The 23,114-nt window shown below is 43.7% G+C and overlaps 1 protein-coding gene across 1 annotated transcript in view; it reads right to left on the bottom strand.

The window, feature by feature from the left end:
- Positions 1 to 13,167: 13,167 nt before the first annotated feature.
- The window catches only part of PRPF38A (pre-mRNA processing factor 38A), a 41,779-nt gene continuing 31,832 nt past the window's right edge, over positions 13,168 to 23,114 (bottom strand). The window contains exons 6-9 of the mRNA XM_088463462.1: positions 18,543 to 18,569; positions 17,644 to 17,744; positions 14,382 to 14,430; positions 13,168 to 13,346 (exon numbers count right to left, since the gene is read on the bottom strand). Coding sequence (XP_088319588.1) covers positions 13,304 to 13,346; positions 14,382 to 14,430; positions 17,644 to 17,744; positions 18,543 to 18,569 — 220 coding nt within the window. The 3' untranslated portion in view covers positions 13,168 to 13,303. The remainder of the gene's footprint in view (positions 13,347 to 14,381; positions 14,431 to 17,643; positions 17,745 to 18,542; positions 18,570 to 23,114) is intronic.

The raw sequence follows: 23,114 nt of genomic DNA, 5'->3' as shown, positions 1-23,114 counted from the left end.
TTGTTGCCCAGTGACACCGGTTCATCCTCACATGTATGGGCTATACACTTAATTACTGCCACTGCCTTTGGCAATTGGATTGCTGTTAATAGTCCTTTTATATGTTTGGAATGTGCAATTGGTGTGCCTGCTGCTGTCATAAATTTTCTCAGACGCCATAAGGCACCGAAATCGTGTACTACCCCGAAGGCATACCTAGAGTCAGTGTAGATATTAGCAAATTTACCTTTCGTTAATTTACATGCTCTCTTTAGTGCCACCAGTTCTGCCACTTGGGCCGAGTGTGGTGGTCCTAAAGGTTCGGCTTCTATGATGTCTTCGTCATTACCACAGCATAACCTGTACATATAATTCTCCAGTGTCAGTTTGTCTATGACAACTCCCATCCGTGTAAAATGTCACATCTACATTTTCTAAAGGTGTATACCGTATGTCAGGTCTTGCAGTAAGAGTTTGATTCAGATATTCCATACAATCATGTGCATCAATATACCTGCAGAACTCACCTTCCGCCAGCGACTCACCTCTCTCCAATCTTTGTGCATCCTGTTGCACATATGGTAAATACGTTGCTGGATTTAACGTACTGCACCGTTTGATGGTGATGTTTGCAGGTACTATTAGGGCTAGTTCCTATTTTGTGAACCTAGCTGAGGAGACATGTCAGGTTTGGGTAGAGTTTAGGAAAGCAGATACAGCATGGGGTGTATAAACAATCATATCATGGCCTAATACTACATCCTCACTCTTACTGACCAATAGAGCAGATGCTGCTACACTTCTTAAACACGTTGGGAGTGATGTTGCCACAGTGTCCAATTGTGCACTGTAGTATGCTACGGGCCTACTGGCATCACCATGTTTTTGTGTGAGGTCACCTGCTGCGCAACCATCAGCTTCCATACAATACAAATCAAAAGGTTTTTCATAATCAGGTATTCCCAATGCAGGTGCTCTTGTCAGACTATCCTTAAGATTAAGGAAAGCCTGCTCTGATAACTCTGTGTGTATGACACGATCGGGCTTTGAGGAAGAGACTAAGGGCCTGATTCAGAGCCGCTCATAAGCGGCCGCTCGTTCGCTCCGAGCGATGTTCGCACATCTGCGCATGCGTATGGGTCATAATGCGCATGCGCCAACCAGTCATTGCGGTCGGAAATCGTATGTTCGCAAAATAGCGAGTGCCTGCTAATTTGACTGACAGGATGTGGCGTTTGTGGGTGGTAACAGGGGAAGGTGCTTGAAAACGGGGAGTGGAGATCCGAACGCAGGCGTGCCAAATTGTCAAAACGGGCATTTAATGGGTGTGCATAATTAACAAAGCAGCGTCATCGACCACGTCACTTGGTTGTCTTTTAGCCTGAACTGTTCGCACGATTGCGGTAGGAAAATGCTACCACAAGCACTGCGAGCAGTTCAGATGCCTTTCGATGTACTCGATTAATCTAATAAATAGCGGAGATGATGTATGATGCGAATGGCCAGGGGGCGTCTTTACAAAATAAAGAGCGCATATTTAGTTCGCTCGCTCAGACATAGAGGCGTCAACAGACCGCAAAGAGCGAGCACTCTATTTAAATATCCAGCCCCTTTTTCTGAACGAGCGAGCGCAAATAGCATCCGGCTCTGAATCAGGCCCTAAGTCCTGTAATGGCAAGGCCAAAATAGAAAAACCTGGGATCCACATTCTGCATTATCCACACATTCCCAAGAAGGCACGAATTTGCTGTTGATTCTGCAGCAGTGTCATGTTCTCTATGCCCTGGATTCTGTCATTTGTGAGATGTTGTAACCCCTGGGTTAGGCAGTGTCCCAAATATTTTACTCTGGATTGGCATGGCTGTAGTTTGTCCTTAGCCACCTTGTGTCCTGTTTGCGAGAGATGAAGCAACAAAAGTTTAGTATCATTTAAACATGACATAAACTAATCAGAACATAACAATAAATCGTCCACATATTGTATTAGAACAGATCCATTGGCAGGTTGAAAAGATTGTAAATAGTCGTGTAAGGCCAGGGAGAAGATACTGGGACTGTCTATGAAACCCTGGGGCAATCGTGTCCATGTGTATTGTACACCCCTGTATGTAAAGGCGAATAGGTACTGACAGTCAGGATGAAGAGGTACAGAGAAGAAAGCAGAACAGAGGTCAATGACAGTGAAATGGGTTGCGTTGGGTGGGATCTGCATAAGAATGACAGCTGAGGGGGCGTGGCTTGGACTCCGAGGAAGACTGCAGCATGGAGTCAGAGCTCTGCTCATTCTGACTCTACCCCACCAGATCCGCTCTTCCCACTTAGTGCCGCTCGACTGTCCTACCGCTACAAATTGACCTATCCCCCCAGAGTGGGTGTTCCCAGCGTTTCGCGGGGTCACGGTGCCTGAAAACGGACCACCGGATCACGCAGCCTAGCGCCACCGCAGCTTGGAGTATTGGGACGGATCCCCATCCCTTCCACCTTACCTGTAACACCGGCGGGACCTATAACACCCACTTGCCGAGTGCACCCAGGGCGCGTGCTGCCTCTGGAACACGTGGGGATGCCGCTGGTCGGGTCCCTGCAGCCGCAGACCTATTATTCAAAGCAAGTACTCTGCAGGATCCTCTTGGTGCATATACCTGCTAGACGCCAGAGCCATTTTGCAGCCACAAGTTGATAAGGGTACTGCACAGTATCACATCAGCCAAGTCATTACAATACAAAAGGAAGGGGACGTCACATAAAAAACACAGAAAGCTTGTACATGATTAACCCATCCATTCTATTGCATGTGGCAGAATGAGCTTTTGAAACCCCCCATATATTCACTTTTTCTCTGTCCCTTTTTGAGGAACTGTAACAATATCAGTTTTTACCACCAGATGGTGCTATTATCCATTCCTTCAAGCCTCTTCAAAACCAATTGAAATGTAAAATCTCCCATACAGTACCTAAGATCACGGCCATTTCTAAGCAACATCTTTCATAATACTAATATATTATCCTGGTGAAATTCACTAATATAATCTACATGGATAAATTCATGGCTCCACTGCCTACTCCTAAGTCGCAACGAGCCAGGGGTAACAATAAATGTGCAGACCAGCCCACAGATACGGTGGAAGACATACATCATATGCACAATCCTGAACCCACTACTACCCAAAATACAGCAGGATCGGTACCTGCCCCTCTCTCTTATATGGATGTTGTCAGAGCTATTTGTAGCAGTGGTTCCACTGTTTCTCTAAGTCAAGCAGACAAATTCATGGGAGCACTAGCTGATATCAAAACACAAATGTCCTCTATCTCTCAGCAGGTGCGCGAAAATGAGAATAGAATTGGTGTCAACTTTCATGAACTCTCAGATTTAAAACAACAAGTCTCTACCATGTCACCTACTCAGCAACAATTATTGTCCAAAGTCGACGACCTGGAAAATAGATCCAGACGCAACAACCTGCGACTCCTGGTCTTAAGGAAACAATTAAAGGCACTGACCTTACTAAATTCCTTCAAATTGACCTCCCAGAGCTACTTGGCATCTCGACGGACCTAAATAATTTTGAAATAGAACGAGCACATAGACTGGGCCCCTTCCGAGACTCTGACACTTCACGTCCTAGAGCCGTCATTTTTAGATGCTTAAATTTCCGACACAAAGATCTCATGTGGTCGGCTGCTCGACAAAAATGCCCAATTCAGTGGGATGGCAACGCATCCTCTTATTTTAAGACTATTCTGCAGAGGTTGTCAGAGCTCGCAGAAACATGTCTCCTATTTGTTCACAACTCATCAAATCAGGAACTCGTTTCCCTCTCTTATTCCCAACTAGACTTCGCATTTACTCGCCTCAAGGTCCCAAAGAGGGAATTGGTATGAAATACCGCTGGCAGCGGCAGCCCGACATCAGCAGAGATCCCGGCAGCGGAAGCCCGACAGCGCTGGAAATCCCGATCGTGGATAGGTAAGTATTGTCTAACCTAACCCCCCTATCCCTAACCCTCCTTAGGGGTGCCTAACCTCCCCCCCAAGTGCCTAACCCTAACCACCCCCTTCCCCACTGCCTAAACCTAAGTCCCCCGGGGGGGTGCCTAACCCTCCCTCCCCCCTAGCCTAACCCTAAGTCCCCCCCAGGAGCCCTAAACCTAACCCTCCCCCCCCGCGGCTGTCCGCCTGCGGCACCCGGCATCACTACGATCAGGATGCCGGGCGCCGGTCTCCCGGCGTCAGGGAAATGCCGGGCGTCTACATCTAGACGCCCGGCATTTCACCCTTGCCGGGATATGACAGTCGGGAAGCCGGCTGCCGGTATTTAGGCAGTCGGCTTCCCAATTGCATACCCCCAAACAGTTTACAGAAGTTGCTGACGCCCAGGCTTTCCTTAATGGAGAAAATTAGGCTTCTAACTCCTCCTCAATAGACCATAATGATTGATCCTGTGAAGATGCCCCATCTCTAATTTGATACATATACCAGGTTTTCTTTACATTCTTAAGATTTATATATTCTTTGATATAGGACTATAACTCCCTATTTGTGATGTTGCCTCACAGCTACTGTTGTTGTTATTGTTGTTTTTCAAGATGGCCGTGGTCACTGGTTACATTATTATTACTATTACTACTATTATTATTATTACTATTATTATTACTACTATTATTATTATTACTATGTTCTCTTACAATGCACGATTTCATTGTACGAATATTTGTTTCTATTTCTTTTTCATTTCTATGTTTGTGTTTTTATATCATATGAATCGCAAATGTCTTATCCTATTCCACTTATTTACCCCTCACATTGACCTAAGTGTCTCCGTTGTTATGATCATATCTAACACTTGCTGGTACTATAGGGGGATTGTATCTATTCCCGCTATAAATTTACACCACTTACATTATCTCATTTCCACAACATGTGATGTCTTTCCACCTTAGATTTTGTACTTGGAACGTTAGGGGGATACATACACCAATAAGAGGAGACGCATATTGACATACCTTAATAAACTTAAATCCGATGTCACCTACTTACAGGAGACACACTTGACTCCCACAGAACATACCAAATTAAATACACTACACCATCAGGTGCTAGCATCCTCATCATTTAACTCTAAATCGCGGGGAGTGACAATTTTACTACGTCAAGGTATCCAGTATGACATCCATTCCACTGATGTGGATCAAAATGGCCGATATATTCTCATGGATGTCACCTTAGACGGCACTAGATACTGTTTATGGCCCCAATATATACGACAAATCTTTTCTCTTAGGAATAATTAATAAACTATATTCCTTTTCAGATTCTAAGATCATGTTAGGGGGCGACTTTAATCTGGTAACTTCCTCGGTATTAGATAGGAAGATTTCATCCCGTACCCCTCCCAAACAACCAAAAATAGGCTTAAATTATATGGCTACAGAATTACATTTATTAGACATGTGTAGAACGAGACATCCCACTGATTGTGAGTGGCTGAGTAATATGTGTACTCTAAATGTTTTTTCTAGACTAGACTACTTCTATTTATCTAACTCATTGTCCCCAATGGTTGTCGACACATCTATTGGACCCATAGCCATCTCAGACCATGCCCCTGTTTGGATTGATGTTCAAGGGAAGTTCCTTTTAGGATCACACACCCAGTGGCGGTTCCCAGCGAAATTATCTTCTTCACTTTAAATCAATGCTGGAATCAGCTTGGGCCACGTATGAGATGAATAACCAAACACATAAAGACAATCCAGGTTTATATTGGCGAACTGCTAAGGTGGTAATAAGGGGAGAAATTATTTCCTTCATGAAAAAATATAAAGCTGAATAGGAGGCTACTTACAGATCCGCACAAACATCCTTAACGTCTGCTTTTCAAGCTTTAAGACTTCACCTTCACCATTAACTAGAGCTGCATATAATGAGTGCAAATTGCATTTTGACCAAACCCTCACTGAAATGGATGACAAATATATTTACTCGCGTAAGCTACACTTTTTCCGGCATGGCAATAAGCCTAGTGCTGATGCGATGTGCGTCAGGCCCGGCCGGCTCCATTGAGCATGCACGGGATCTCGCAAGTATCGCGAGATCCACGCGCGCAGCCTGGAGCCAGCAGCCACCGCAGCAGGGACAGCGCTGTCCCTGCTGTGGGGATAGGCTAGCGCCAGGCTGTAGCTGTCGATAACGACAGCTACAGCCGGCCGAGCGGTCATGTGGTATGACCGTTCGTACATGGCCCTGCCGCTCGGCACTGCTATCTTGTAGATAGCAGCGCCGATAATGACAGGGGCGCATAGCGCCCCTGTCATTTACCGCCCAGACCCCCGATCATACATTGGGGAGAAGCGGTATCAGCGCACATAACGTGCGCTGATACCGCTTCTGGGCTTCATACATCTCCCCCATTGAGTGCAAATTGCATTTTGACACCAAACCCTCACCCAAATGGATGACAAATATATTTACTCGGGTAAGCTACACTTTTTCCGGCATGGCAATAAGTCTAGCCGGCTTCTGTCAAACATGCTAAGGGGAAATAAATCACATAACAATATCGCAGCACTTAGAGATGAACATTTCATCACACACTTCAAAGCAGAAGATATAGTAAACATTCTTTCCTTACTATCAAAATATCTACTCCCAAGACCCAATAGATTTTACGCAAAGAGATGCCTTTTGGGAATCACATGCTCTACCGCAGGTTTCCTCCTCACAGGCTGAGAACCTGTTTGGCAAAATTACTCATGAAGAAGTTGACCAAGCTATTAGATCTCTCAAATCTTTCAAAGCCCCTGGCCCAAATGGTCTCTGAAGAATTCTCCGCTAACTGTTACGTCCACAAATCATAGAAACTTTAACCAATTTATTCAATTCCATAATGGACAACAGATCGATCCCCCAATATTTTAATTCGGCCACTGTGAAAGTCCTATTAAAACCAGGTAGAGATCCTCTTCTTCCCTCCTCGTACAGACCCATTTCTCTACTTAATGTTGACAAAAATGTTAGCAGAACGGCTCAAGTTGATCCTCCCATCCATCATACATCCCGATCAAACTGGGTTTATATGGGGCAGAAACTCAGTTACAAACATCAGAAAAGTTATCTCGATTTTACAGTCCTTGCGGGATGATGGAGCCGGTGATCCCGGTTTCTGTTGTCTTTAGATGCAGAAAAAATGTTTGATCTGGTGACCTGGGATCACCTGTTCGAATCTTTACGCCGTTTTGGGGTGCCCGCCTTTTTCACTGAAACTATAATGTCCTTATATACTTCCCCCCTTACCCAAATCCTCACCAACAGATATTTATCACCTCCTTTTTATATACAGAGAGGGACAAGACAGGGCTGCCCGCTCTCTCTGCTCCTGTTCGCAATTGCGCTTGAGCCGCTAGCGATAGCAATAAGACAAAGAATGGAGATAAAGGGCATTCGCATCAGAGACCAGGAATGTAAAGTGTCTTTATTTGCAGACGATCTGATGCTCAATTCCTGCTCTTTTAGACATAATTGACAAGTTTGGTTCTTTCGCAGGTTATCGTATCAACGTGAATAAATCTGAACTACATCCCATTAATGCACCAACCTTCATAACCTCATATCGCCTCTCTTATTACAACTGCTACACACTATCCTACATACCGAGGTATATTCATACCGGCACATTAACTAAAATAACTTCTGTCACCATTATACAGGAGCTTCTCTTCATGAAATATCTTCTGACAACGTATTCCCCCCCCCCTCTAACTTCGTTCACTCCCTCTACTCTACATATTTACATGACAACACAAATTCTATTGATATGTTGATGATAATATATTAAAATACCAGTTATTGTTTATACTAATTATATAGGCTGTGTAGCCTGAATTACTTTGCTTATATGTTATATTAGACCTTTTATTTTCCCCCTTTTTTCTTTTCTTTTTATACTAATTAATAATGTATTATACTAATTTTGCTGCAGTATATGCAAATTTTGTCTATTTAGTATGTTAAATGTAAATCGGGTACTCTTTTCTGTACTCTGAAATGATTTCTATTCAATTTATACTTGTTCTAGATACAAAATTACTGTTATTAATTTTCTAATTTTTTGAAACAGACCAGTTGTACATTTGATAACTTTATTATACTCAGTTTTTTCATTGTACAATATATAACTGACTTTGCTGTTTAATAAAAAGATTTAAAAAAAAAAAAAAAAAAAAAAAATGACAGCTGGATTTGGCACTATGGGGAATTAGCTCTCTACCACCTTATTAACCCCTCTAAGGTCTTGCACCAGCCTATAACCCCTCCCACCACTCTTCTTCACAGGAAAGATGGAACTGTTGGCTACACTGGCTGTACGAACTAAAATTCCCTGTTGTAATAATCGCTCAATTCTGGGATAAACCCCTAACTCTACCTCCTGTTGGAATGGGTACTGGTAAATTTTAGGAGCTTGTCTACCACTTTTTAGATTTACCATTATGGGACTTATGTTTGCCATTAATCCAGTGTCCTGTCCATCCTTGGTCCAAAGTGAATCTGGAATTTGGGATAACATTTGATCTACCTGAGATGGATTTTCACTTAAACCAGTAGAGTGATACATTATCCGCTGGGGAGTGTCAAACATATCCCTCATCTCGTGCGCAACTCACTCTGGGATATCTAAAAATATACCATCAGGGATACAATATATGACACATCCCATCTTACATAACAAATCCCTTCCCAGTAGGTTAGTAGGAGCCGCTGCTGCCAGGAGGAAAGAATGCCTGGTATGCAATGGCCCAAAAGTGACCTCTGTAGATTTGGTTAAAGGATAATGTTGCACTTTACCCGTTAAGCCCATTGCTGGTACCGTCTCGCTGGTTACCTGTAAGTTAGTGGGAGATTTTATCACTGACCTGGTCGCCCCTGTGTCTACAAGAAAAGGATATTTAGTACCAGCTACATCAACCATCATTACCGGTTCTTCCCGCTAACCTGACTATCTGTAGACTACAGGTATGACCTGACCCCTAGCGTTGGCTACCATTCTCCAATAAAGCATTAACGGCCACAATTGGAGCTGGTGCCTGTGGTAGGTTTCCTGTACTCTGTGTATATCCCGTATGGGGATATCCAGGTATTCCCTGGTTAGGGGGTCCTACCTTCTTCACCCTACAGTTCCTACTTACATGTCCCACTTGGTTGCAGTTAAAGCACCTTCGTGAGTGGGGTGGGTGAAAGGGTTGCTGTGTGGGTTGAGCGGTAGGGAAAGATTGTGAGTGTGGATAAGGAGTTTGAGGGTACTATGGTGGTTGTGGATAGTAAGGGTTTTGTGGCTGTGTGTGATACGTGGGGTAGGGCTGTTTGAGGTGGTGCAGGATTGGTGAGGACGTGTAGCTGTGCAGGTGCAGGTGTGTCTGCTGGTTGTGATGTTACAGTCATTCCTTCTAGAGCTTGGATACTAACAGCCATTAGATTCTCGTTCTGTGTCTCTCTCTTTTTAAGGATGTTCTTATCATGTTCAATAGCGGATTCTATGAGTGTGACTACAGTGACTCCCCTCCAGCCAGGTAGTGAGATCTGAACTTGGGTCTTTAGATTGTCTTTTAGACCATCCATAAGTACAGTGACGATCATTCCCCTGTGATGAGTGCTATCTTTAATATCCTCTAACCCAGTGTACTGGGTGATTGAATCTGCAGAGCTCGGTTACAATAATCCTCTGCAGATTCACTCTCTTTTTTGTTTTATGGTGAAAATTTTGCTCCAGTTAACTACTACTGGAAAATATACACCCAATTGAGTTATAATGCAGGATATGTTACCTTGGTTAATTTCGTCTGTTATGGGAACATCTCCATCCAATACACAATCCGTGATAAACTTTGTCATGTCGGTATTGCGTGGAAGACAGGCCCTTAACACCACTCGCCGATCTTTATTGGTTGGCTCATGAGCACTACCCAAATTTTTAAAAAATCTTTGACATTTGGCTAATTCCTTTTTAGGGTCAGGGAAATCATTAATTATGGAGTTTAGCTCCGCTCTTGTCCAAGGACAATGCATTGCTACCTCCCTTGTGGGCACTACACCATTCGCATCCGCATTCCCATTCGGAACAGTTATTGTCCGGATGGGATGCAGACCGGCCGCACTATTACTTTTGACCTTGTTACCTGGCTGGGGATTTAGTCTATTACTGCTACGTATGTGGTTAACAACTTGCTGTACGGGTGCAGTGGATGTTAACACTTCCTGTACTATCACTGATGGAGATGGCGGCACCACTTGTTCTTGTCGTGGTGGAGCATCTAACATGTGTACAGCATGGGAAATGGCAGATATAACAATAGGCTCATCCTCCGCATCATAAACATTTTCCTTATGATTACTTGAGAGGGTACAAATTACTTGTTACATTTTTATGGGTTTTTCAACAACTGTACCTGCACCCCCATCCGCATAGGGCGGTGGTGCGCATGAACCACTGGCGATACCTTACGCAACGCTACCTTGCTGCATGTGCGTGCTATCTCGCGACGTGCACGCACCGCAGTTTAGCGCTGCGTGTGTACTCTCCGGTGACATGCTCACGACGCTAGTTTGCGTTGCGTGCACACCTTTTAGCCACGCATCCCCCTTACGCTGCCATAATTTGAAACACTCGTTATATTTTACCTTTTTCATTCGAGAGCGCACCATACAGATGTTATCTCGGACATTGTTCAATACTTCCTTATCAAAGCTGCCAATTCTGGGGAACGGTCTAACACTCCTCATCGTCATTTTAAACCATACTTCACAGTACTTAGGAGCATAAGCACCGTACTTAGGAGCATAACTATCATTAGAGTCTGTGTTGGATATCAGCCACCTCCGGCGGCCATTTTGTCTGTGATCGATTGTATTGCTGTAGTGTATCACAAGGTGGCCATTTTGTTGGTTATTAACAGACTAGCTCTTTTGGTATAGCCTTACTTCAGCCATCTTTATGGTTGTTAGAAATTGGATTGATTAAGTAGTGCTGTACATACGGCAGCCATTTTGTTAGTTGGTAACATAACAATAAACTATAATGATACTCTTTAGAAATCAGTTACAATATTCCTAATCTGATCATCTTCGCTAATATTTGCATAAATAAATGAATAAAGAATAAACAAGGTTCCCCCTATCTTTTCTTATTAAGCGTATTGCAAACTACTTTTAAATGATAAACATACATCTCACTACCTCTGTAGTCTTTAATTAAATTATATAACTATAAATGTCACTTAATTTTGGGGCAATTGGTTGTTGAAACACCAACTATTATATTATTCAAGTATGTGAGTAGATAATTGAACATGGACGAATTAAGGGCGGAGTCTAGAGCAGCACCATGTATATCTCTACATGGGGCTCGATTCGTCCTATACATATTAGTTGCTGATAATAGTGAGATTGTTAGACATGTTCTATGGGGTTGTAATTTTTGGGATTCACACTATATAATGATGCAGAGGGTCTACATCTCCAAGTGGTTCCCTCTATAATTTGAACAACTGTACTTATGGGTCAATATTTAATCCTTCTGGGATAAGTGTCCGTAAGTTGAAGATCCATCTACTTTCTATTTTATCAATTCTAGAATTGTGGTCACCACCTCTCCAATTTGGTGTGACTTGATCAATGGCTACAAATTTTAGTCCCCTAGGGTTCATGTGATGTTCTTTCTTAAAGTGTTCTGACACACTGTGTTGTTCGAACCCTTTCCTGATGTTGCGAATGTGTTCTCCAATCCTAATCTTCAAACCTCTAGTGGTGCGTCCCACATACTGTACGTGACATGGACATTCAAGGATGTAAATAACATCTTTGCTGTTACAGCTTAGAGTATGTCTTATTTTATGCTCTTGTTTGGTTGTGTTGCTTACTATATTATTAATTGGAATAGTACTTTGATGTCCTTGATTTTTGCATGGTTGACAATATCCACAATAGTAGAAACCGCTCTTGGCGGTAGTACCATCCAATGTGGATTGTCTAGCGTATTTGTTAGTCTTTAAATGGTTCCTAACTAGTTTGTTTTAAATCAGGAGCCTTTCTATACACTACGTCAGGTATGTCTGGGAGAATAGCTGTCAGTTTGTCGTCCAGATGTAAGATGGACCAATGTTTTTTCAGTATGTTCCTGACTTTGGGGGCCGAGTTGCTGTAATTGGTAACAAAGTATACTTCATTACCCTCAGTTTCGCCTTGTTTCTTTTTGTCTTTGTACATTAATAGTTGCTCTCTGGATCTCTCTTTCACTTTTTCATAAGCTGTCTCTACTTCTGTTTCATCATTTTGTTTTGCCTTAAACTGTTCTTTTAATCTTTGTCCCTGTACCTCATACTCCTTAATGTCTGTGCAGTTCCTTCGAATGCGTGTAAATTGGCTCTGGGGGATACTCCGAATCCAACTTGGATGGTGATTACTCGCTGCCAGGATGTAACTATTCACATCTACTTTTTTTATAGTGTGTTCTAGTCTTAATGCATGTATCCTCAATGTATATATCTAAGTCGAGGAATTCCACTCTCTCTTTATCGTACTTGGTGGTATCATCGTAGACAATCCAGCACAAGTCATACTAGTCTCTCCCATCCTATATATAGGTGTCACATACGATGGCCCCACCTGGGTCTGTTACATCATATTATCATAGACACTCCAGCACAAGTCATACTCGTCTCTTCTATATATCTATATATATATATATATATATATATATATATATATATATATAGGTCACATACGATGCCCTTGCCTGAGTCAGTTACATCATAGACACTCCAGCACAAGTCATACTCGTCTATTCCATCCTACATATAGAGGTCACATACGATGCCCTCACGTGGGTCTGTTACATTGTATCATCAGACACTCCAGCACAAGTCATACTCGTCTCTCCCATCCTACATATAGAGGTCACATACGATGCCCTCACCTGGGTCTGTTACATCGTATCATCATAGACACTCCAGCACAAGTCATACTCGTCTCTTACATTCTATATATATAGGTCACATACGATGCCCTCGCCTGGGTCTGTTACATCATAGACACTCCAGCACAAGTCATACTCGTCTCTCCCATCCTATATATATATAGGTCACATACGATGCCCTCACCTGGGTCTGTTACACTGTATCATCGTAGACAATCCAGCACAAGTCAGTTATTTTATTAAAAATGATTGAACAGAACAAATGACAAGTGGACATACAGGATCAGCATTGAAACAAAATGGAGCAGTCATTATATACAAGACGTTGTGAATATAGGGACAGCTCTAGCGCTCTGGTCACTCATTTCCACGTCGGCTCTTTTTATGACTCTTCTTTGACCTATAATAAAACAAATAATTCCAGGGTTACATAGATAAGAAAGACACCAGCGCTTCCTGTATTCCGGGGGTCACTCCCAGGTAATACAGGCGTCACAGACTACATTTCACACTTGCCTAAAATATCTGTAGAAATGTATATTATCAAATTATTATTTAACGTAGTGACGAGAAAGGCTCAGTTCATATTATTCACACAAGATGACAATTTCTGTGACACAGGCGACACATTTCCGTCTCATGAAATACTGGAGAGGACATTAGACCCCTCTATATGGCAGCCAATGCAGAGCGTTACACCACTGCTGATACGCTGTCACACTGCACACGCTCCCTAGCCGAGCACTTGTGGCTGAGTGTAACTGGCTGGTAGCGGGGAGTTTGCACACAGTCCCTCATCAGACCACGAGTGGTAGGAGAGCAGCGTGGCCTAATACAGAGCTACACCCAGCTGTTCTCTCCATTGAATGAATGGGTCCCGGCAGCATTTCTGATGCTCATTGTTTCCATAGCGGAGGAAGCGGGGTGCCATGTTGGGGCAGACTTGCTTCTCTATAGGTGAGATTCCTGTATGTGATAATCTGCCTGTTCTCAGATAGATCGCATGAAACAAGAACCAAGGCAAATGAGGGCACTAATGATGGTGGCTATGGACAGGGCAGTGACTGTATAGATACCAACCTCTGCATTGGTATCAGTGCCCGTCCTATAGAGATCAGTAATGGCTCCTGTGTCTGTGACTTCCCATATAAACACATCTATAATAATTACCTCTCCGGAGACTTGGAATGGCCCCTGTGTCTGTGACTTCCCATATAAACACATCTATAATAATTACCTCTCCGGAGACTTGGAATGGCTCCTGTGTAACTTCCCATATAAACACATCTATAATAATTACCTCTCCGAAGACTTGGAATGGCCCCTGTGTCTGTGACTTCCCATATAAACACATCTATAATAATTACCTCTCCGGAGACTTGGAATGGCCCCTGTGTGACTTCCCATATAAACACATCTATAATAAGCCAATTACCTCTCCGGAGACTTGGAATGGCTCCTGTGTCTGTGACTTCGATGATGTCCTGTCGGTAAAACAAACAAAAAAAATGTTAAAATTGTGTTTGCAGGAATCTGGTTAGAACCCTTCCAGTACATCTTCCAATAAGCAATTCTAATATAGCTGCCTCGTGTAAATTAATGCAGTACAGAAAGCCGGTCTTACAGAGACAGTGGGGATTGCAGGGGTGCCTTGCTGAGAGGAGGTCCCCATCATCCCCTCTACATATGGTTAGGTGGAGAGAGAGAACAGAAACACCTGTGGAGGGAGACAAGCTAGTTGCAGTTTCTAATCTGAGGAGCATGAAAGCAGGATAAAAGCAAGGCCAGCGAGGGCACAGAGTGCGGGCCAGGGTCTCAAGGCCAGCGAGGGCACAGGGTGCGGGCCAGGGTCTCAAGGCCAGCGAGGGCACAGGGTGCGGGCCAGGGGCTCAAGGCCAGCGAGGGCACAGAAGAAAGTCTTCAGGCTGCACAGCACTGATAATTCCGAAGGAGAAGCAAGTGGTGAGATTACAGACAAAACGTGAGCGACCTAATGAGGAATAACAAATGAGAAATGTACCAGCCTGAAAGCTAATGGCGTTAGAGCTGGAGAGGTGACTGTGGTGAGTTTTAATTGAGCTAAATAGATTACCTCAGAGACATTGAAAGACTAATGGAAAGAAAACCCTAAGAATCAGTGAGGGCGTCATTAGATGCAAGGAACCAAGTAGGAGATAGTAGGAGAAAGCTACAGACAGACAGAAATGGATGGTAAGTCTCACTAACACCATATTAGCTTAGCGTTGCCTCAAAGGACAGATCGGCTGCTATTGAAGCAACTGCAGAAAACGTGAAACTGATGCTGATCTGTGATCCACAAATACTGGAATTACTGCCAATAACGCTGCTTCTAGGTTTCTTTACAATGTGCCAATAACGCTGCTTCTATGTTTCTTTACAATGTGCCAATAACGCTGCTTCTAGGTTTCTTTACAATGTGCCAATAACGCTGCTTCTGTTTCTTTACAATGTGCCAATAACGCTGCTTCTAGGTTTCTTTACAATGTGCCAATAACGCTGCTTCTGTTTCTTTACAATGTGCCAATAAGAAAAATGGGGGTAAAAAGTCACAGGGTGGGGCAGAGACCAGGCAAACGCCAACAAAATGATGGACACAAATCAAAAGTTTCTAGGAGGAAAAGATTCCAATAGATTCTTCTAAGAAACCAATATAAATCGGGGGGCCATTAGCCAACACGGGAACTATACCATTACATATTTTTAAGTGACACAAATATTCTTTTGGACACCACTCGGCAAGGCTGAGCGCTATAACTCTCCCAGGTATCAAACAATTTGGAAACATGGGTTTCATTTTCCAAAGTGGTTTCTAACCAATCCATATTAAACACATGGAAAAGTTTCTCCCAAAACAACTTTAATGTAGGAGGATTAAGACTTATCCCAAGTTTGCAAAATTGCTTTTTGGGCCACTGCACTCATTATTAATAATAATTATTTATATCCCTTTGTCACCCTGAGGTCCTCTGATAATATTCCAAATACTACTCATTAGTAAGAGGAAAATTCACCAAGTGATCCAAGGTGAACTTACAAACATGAAACCAAAAAATTCTAAGAACGGGCATTTGTAAAAGTGAATATATAGATCAGCTATTGGGGAATGGCCACGTGGACATAACTGCAATGATCCCTCTGCGAGGGGAATTATATGCCGTGCAAAATAGATATAAAACATCTGGTATTGAGTCACCTTTTTTCCCCTTTTCGTGTGATGTCCTGGGGATGGTCCTTGGCTGGAATTTTTTGGGCTACCTTGCTTCTCGGACGTGATCTCATTAATGTTATGGACGCCAATATAGAGGAGCCTTGACGATGGCCTGGCGCTTATTCATATATTTGCAAATGTGTGTAACAAATCCTACATGATCGAGATTCAGAGGTATTTAAGTATTTTTTGTTGATTTTTCTGCTGTGTGCTGGAGGGCAAATCTCTTTTTTTTTTTCTATCTAATACAAAGGTATCCAGCGTTCTCAAGCTGCCTCTCTGTAATTTGGTAAATGGGATGACGCTGTGCAAAGCTGGAATTCTGTTTACCCAGAAAATACTGATTTATAAAAAAGTTATGCTTGTGTCTGGCGTGTGGACTATAGAAGTGGGTTCCCTCAGTCCGGAGGAAAAAAAAAAAAAAAAAGAAGAGGAACGAAAAGGAGAAAAAAAGAAAGAAGACTGGAACACCCAATAACCACGCTCACAGAAAAGGAGACGGGAAAATGGTGACCAGCCAAACAGCCCATATGAAGCCAGGTGCGGCAGGGCGGGCACCATGTGGACTTCGTAGAAGCAGAGATAACAAAGGTAAGTTCTTGCCATATCTCTTGTTTTCTACTTCAGGGTCCATAGGGGGTCCACAGGGTTTACCTTGGGGATGTCCCAAAGCAGTTCAACTAAGGGCGGGGGCGCTCCTGTGCAGAAAGGAGAATCCGTCGCCCAAAGGAAGCATCCTGAGAGGCAAAGGAAACCAATGCATAGAACCTTAAAAAGGTGCGGACAGAAGACCACTTGGCCACTTTGCAAGGCAGAACAGCCGAGGCGCCAGAGCGAGCCACCCCCGAGGGGCCCACAGCCCAAGTAGAATAAGTATCCACAGAAACAGAAAGACCTAGCCTATGTGTAGGCGCCCGATATAGACATACGAAGTCATCTAGCCAACGTCAGTCTATTGGCCGGCCATCCTTTCCTGTGAAATCTAAAGACCACAAATAAGTAGCCTGATTTCCTGAAGGAACTTGAACGGATCACATAAATCTGGAGAGGCCGGACCACAGTCAATGAGGCCACAGCAGCCGAGAGGACTGGTGACTGAAATGTCAAACCGCCGCTTAGTAAATTTTGCCCAATGCACCTAAATAATGGTCATAAGTATAAAAAGGGATTTACTAGTCACTTGTGAGTTAGCTTTATAATTCTTATTCCTTTTTGAAAATTGTGAGTAAGGGCTAAGAATAAATTAACATTTTTATATTGATAGTTATTCGAAATTCCTAAATTCTTCATATCCTTTAATGAAGTAAAGCCAGCATTGGGTATATTCACCTGTGTGTATTCTTATTGGGAACCTTATACATTAGGCCACAGGAGTTTCCTGCAGAAAAAGCTGAAGCCCTGGGTGTTGGCACAAGCGATCCCCCAGGTACCCGGGAGAGCAGGCGTTATATTATACAGCATACAGTACCTGGAGATTTAGATTTAGATCGATGACGTCTTTCCCTAGATCTACTGCGGTGTCTTCTTGGACTTTTACTCCGGTGTCTCTCTCGGCGAGGAGGAGAAGGACTGTTAGCAGAAGAAAAGACAATCAGCAAATACTGTTACAGCAAAATACATTTCACATCATCACACAGACCTGGGAAACTGCGTATAAAGATGTACAGCTCGCCGCGTATAAATAAAGATGTACAGCTCGCCGCGTATAAATAAAGTTGTACAGCTCGCCGCGTATAAATAAAGATGCACAGCTCGCCGCGTATAAAGATGTAGCCTGGAGAACAACGTGCAAAAAAAACGCTTTCCTAAAGCGCACAAAGCCGCCCACTCTCCATTGTCTGTCCGCAACGGGGAAAGCCGCCCACTCTCCATTGTCTGTCCGCAACGGGGAAAGCCGCCCACTCTCCATTGTCTGTCCGCAACGGGGAAAGCCGCCCACTCTCCATTGTCTGTCCGCAACGGGGAAAGCCGCCCACTCTCCATTGTCTGTCCGCAACGGGGAAAGCCGCCCACTCTCCATTGTCTGTCCGCAACGGGGAAAGCCGCCCACTCTCCATTGTCTGTCCGCAACGGGGAAAGCCGCCCACTCTCCATTGTCTGTCCGCAACGGGGAAAGCCGCCCACTCTCCATTGTCTGTCCGCAACGGGGAAAGCCGCCCACTCTCCATTGTCTGTCCGCAACGGGGAAAGCCGCCCACTCTCCATTGTCTGTCCGCAACGGGGAAAGCCGCCCACTCTCCATTGTCTGTCCGCAACGGGGAAAGCCGCCCACTCTCCATTATCCGCAGAACATATTGGTTGTACATTAATTCTACAAGCCCTGCAATGGGGAAAGACTGATGGCAAGCAGCGATATCAGATACGCACCTCCTTCTCTTGGGGGAACGGCTGCGTCTGAAATGTAAACAAAGTGCTGTGAGAAATGCATGTGTGCGCATTCATATACACTACACCGCACATTCATACACTACACACTGCGCATTCATATACACTACACACTGCGCATTCATATACACTACGCATTCATATACACTACGCATTCATATACACTACACACTGCGCATTCATATACACTACACACAAGCAGAGGACTACACACTGCGCATTCACATACACTACACACTGCGCATTCATATACACTACACACAAGCAGAGGACTATACACTGCGCATTCATATACACTACACACTGCGCATTCACATACACTACACACTGCGCATTCATATACACTGCGCATTCACATACACTACACACTGCGCATTCATATACACTACACACTGCGCATTCATATACACTACACACTGCGCATTCATATACACTACACACAAGCAGAGGACTACACACTGCGCATTCATATACACTACACACTGCGCATTCATATACACTGCGCATTCACATACACTACACACTGCGCATTCATATACACTACACACAAGCAGAGGACTACACACTGCGCATTCATATACACTACACACAAGCAGAGGACTACACACTGCGCATTCATATACACTACACACAAGCAGAGGACTACACACTGCGCATTCACATACACTACACACTGCGCATTCATATACACTACACACAAGCAGAGGACTATACACTGCGCATTCATATACACTACACACTGCGCATTCATATACACTACACACAAGCAGAGGACTACACACTGCGCATTCATATACACTACACACTGCGCATTCACATACACTACACACTGCGCATTCACATACACTACACACTGCGCATTCATATACACTACACACTGCGCATTCATATACACTACACACTGCGCATTCATATACACTACACACAAGCAGAGGACTACACACTGCGCATTCATATACACTACACACTGCGCATTCATATACACTGCGCATTCACATACACTACACACTGCGCATTCATATACACTACACACAAGCAGAGGACTACACACTGCGCATTCATATACACTACACACAAGCAGAGGACTACACACTGCGCATTCATATACACTACACACAAGCAGAGGACTACACACTGCGCATTCACATACACTACACACTGCGCATTCATATACACTACACACAAGCAGAGGACTATACACTGCGCATTCATATACACTACACACTGCGCATTCATATACACTACACACAAGCAGAGGACTATACACTGCGCATTCATATACACTACACACTGCGCATTCATATACACTACACACAAGCAGAGGACTACACACTGCGCATTCATATACACTACACACTGCGCATTCATATACACTACACACTGCGCATTCACATACACTACACACTGCGCATTCACATACACTACACACTGCGCATTCATATACACTACACACTGCGCATTCATATACACTACACACTGCGCATTCATATACACTACACACAAGCAGAGGACTACACACTGCGCATTCATATACACTGCGCATTCACATACACTACACACTGCGCATTCATATACACTACACACAAGCAGAGGACTACACACTGCGCATTCATATACACTACACACAAGCAGAGGACTATACACTGCGCATTCATATACACTACACACTGCGCATTCATATACACTACACACAAGCAGAGGACTACACACTGCGCATTCATATACACTACACACTGCGCATTCACATACACTACACACTGCGCATTCACATACACTACACTGCGCATTCATATACACTACACACTGCGCATTCATATACACTACACACAAGCAGAGGACTACACACTGCGCATTCATATACACTACACACTGCGCATTCATATACACTGCGCATTCACATACACTACACACTGCGCATTCATATACACTACACACAAGCAGAGGACTACACACTGCGCATTCATATACACTACACACAAGCAGAGGACTACACACTGCGCATTCACATACACTACACACTGCGCATTCATATACACTACACACAAGCAGAGGACTATACACTGCGCATTCATATACACTACACACTGCGCATTCATATACACTACACACAAGCAGAGGACTATACACTGCGCATTCATATACACTACACACAAGCAGAGGACTACACACTGCGCATTCATATACACTACACACTGCGCATTCATATACACTACACACTGCGCATTCACATACACTACACACTGCGCATTCACATACACTACACACTGCGCATTCATATACACTACACACTGCGCATTCATATACACTACACACTGCGCATTCATATACACTACACACTGCGCATTCATATACACTACACACTGCGCATTCATATACACTACACACAAGCAGAGGACTACACACTGCGCATTCATATACACTACACACTGCGCATTCATATACACTGCGCATTCACATACACTACACACTGCGCATTCATATACACTACACACAAGCAGAGGACTACACACTGCGCATTCATATACACTACACACAAGCAGAGGACTACACACTGCGCATTCATATACACTACACACAAGCAGAGGACTACACACTGCGCATTCACATACACTACACACTGCGCATTCATATACACTACACACAAGCAGAGGACTATACACTGCGCATTCATATACACTACACACTGCGCATTCATATACACTACACACAAGCAGAGGACTACACACTGCGCATTCATATACACTACACACTGCGCATTCATATACACTACACACTGCGCATTCACATACACTACACACTGCGCATTCACATACACTACACACTGCGCATTCACATACACTACACACTGCGCATTCACATACACTACACATTCATATACACTACACACTGCGCATTCATATACACTACACACTGCGCATTCATATACACTACACACAAGCAGAGGACTACACACTGCGCATTCATATACACTACACACTGCGCATTCATATACACTACACACAAGCAGAGGACTACACACTGCGCATTCATATACACTACACACAAGCAGAGGACTACACACTGCGCATTCATATACACTACACACAAGCAGAGGACTACACACTGCGCATTCATATACACTACACACTGCGCATTCATATACACTGCACATACACTACACACTGCGCATTCATATACACTACACACAAGCAGAGGACTATACACTGCGCATTCATATACACTACACACTGCGCATTCATATACACTACACACAAGCAGAGGACTATACACTGCGCATTCATATACACTACACACTGCGCATTCATATACACTGCACATACACTACACACTGCGCATTCATATACACTACACACAAGCAGAGGACTACACACTGCGCATTCATATACACTACACACAAGCAGAGGACTACACACTGCGCATTCATATACACTACGCACTGCGCATTCATATACACTACACACTGCGCATTCATATACACTACACACTGCGCATTCATATACACTACACACAAGCAGAGGACTACACACTGCGCATTCATATACACTACACACAAGCAGAGGACTACACACTGCGCATTCATATACACTACGCACTGCGCATTCATATACACTACGCACTGCGCATTCATATACACTACGCACTGCGCATTCACATACACTACACACTGCGCATTCATATACACTACACACTACGCATTCATATACACTACACACTGCGCATTCATATACACTACACACTGCGCATTCATATACACTACACACTGCGCATTCATATACACTACACACTGCACATTCATATACACTACACACAAGTAGAGGACTACACACTGCGCATTCATACACACTGCGCATTCATATACACTACACACTGCGCATTCATATACACTACACACTGCGCATTCATATACACTACACACTGCGCATTCATATACACTACACACAAGCAGAGGACTACACACTGCGCATTCATATACACTACACACTGCGCATTCATATACACTGCGCATTCACATACACTACACACTGCGCATTCATATACACTACACACAAGCAGAGGACTATACACTGCGCATTCATATACACTACACACAAGCAGAGGACTATACACTGCGCATTCATATACACTACACACTACGCATTCATATACACTACACACTGCGCATTCATATACACTACACACAAGCAGAGGACTACACACTGCGCATTCATATACACTACACACAAGCAGAGGACTACACACTGCGCATTCACATACACTACACACTGCGCATTCATATACACTACACACAAGCAGAGGACTATACACTGCGCATTCATATACACTACACACTGCGCATTCATATACACTACACACAAGCAGAGGACTATACACTGCGCATTCATATACACTACACACAAGCAGAGGACTACACACTGCGCATTCATATACACTACACACTGCGCATTCATATACACTACACACTGCGCATTCACATACACTACACACTGCGCATTCACATACACTACACACTGCGCATTCATATACACTACACACTGCGCATTCATATACACTACA

Source organism: Taudactylus pleione, unplaced genomic scaffold (genome assembly GCF_031769625.1).
Source record: "Taudactylus pleione unplaced genomic scaffold, aTauple2 ptg001379l, whole genome shotgun sequence".
NCBI lineage: Eukaryota > Metazoa > Chordata > Amphibia > Anura > Myobatrachidae > Taudactylus > Taudactylus pleione.
This window is presented reverse-complemented; position numbering and strand designations above follow the sequence as displayed.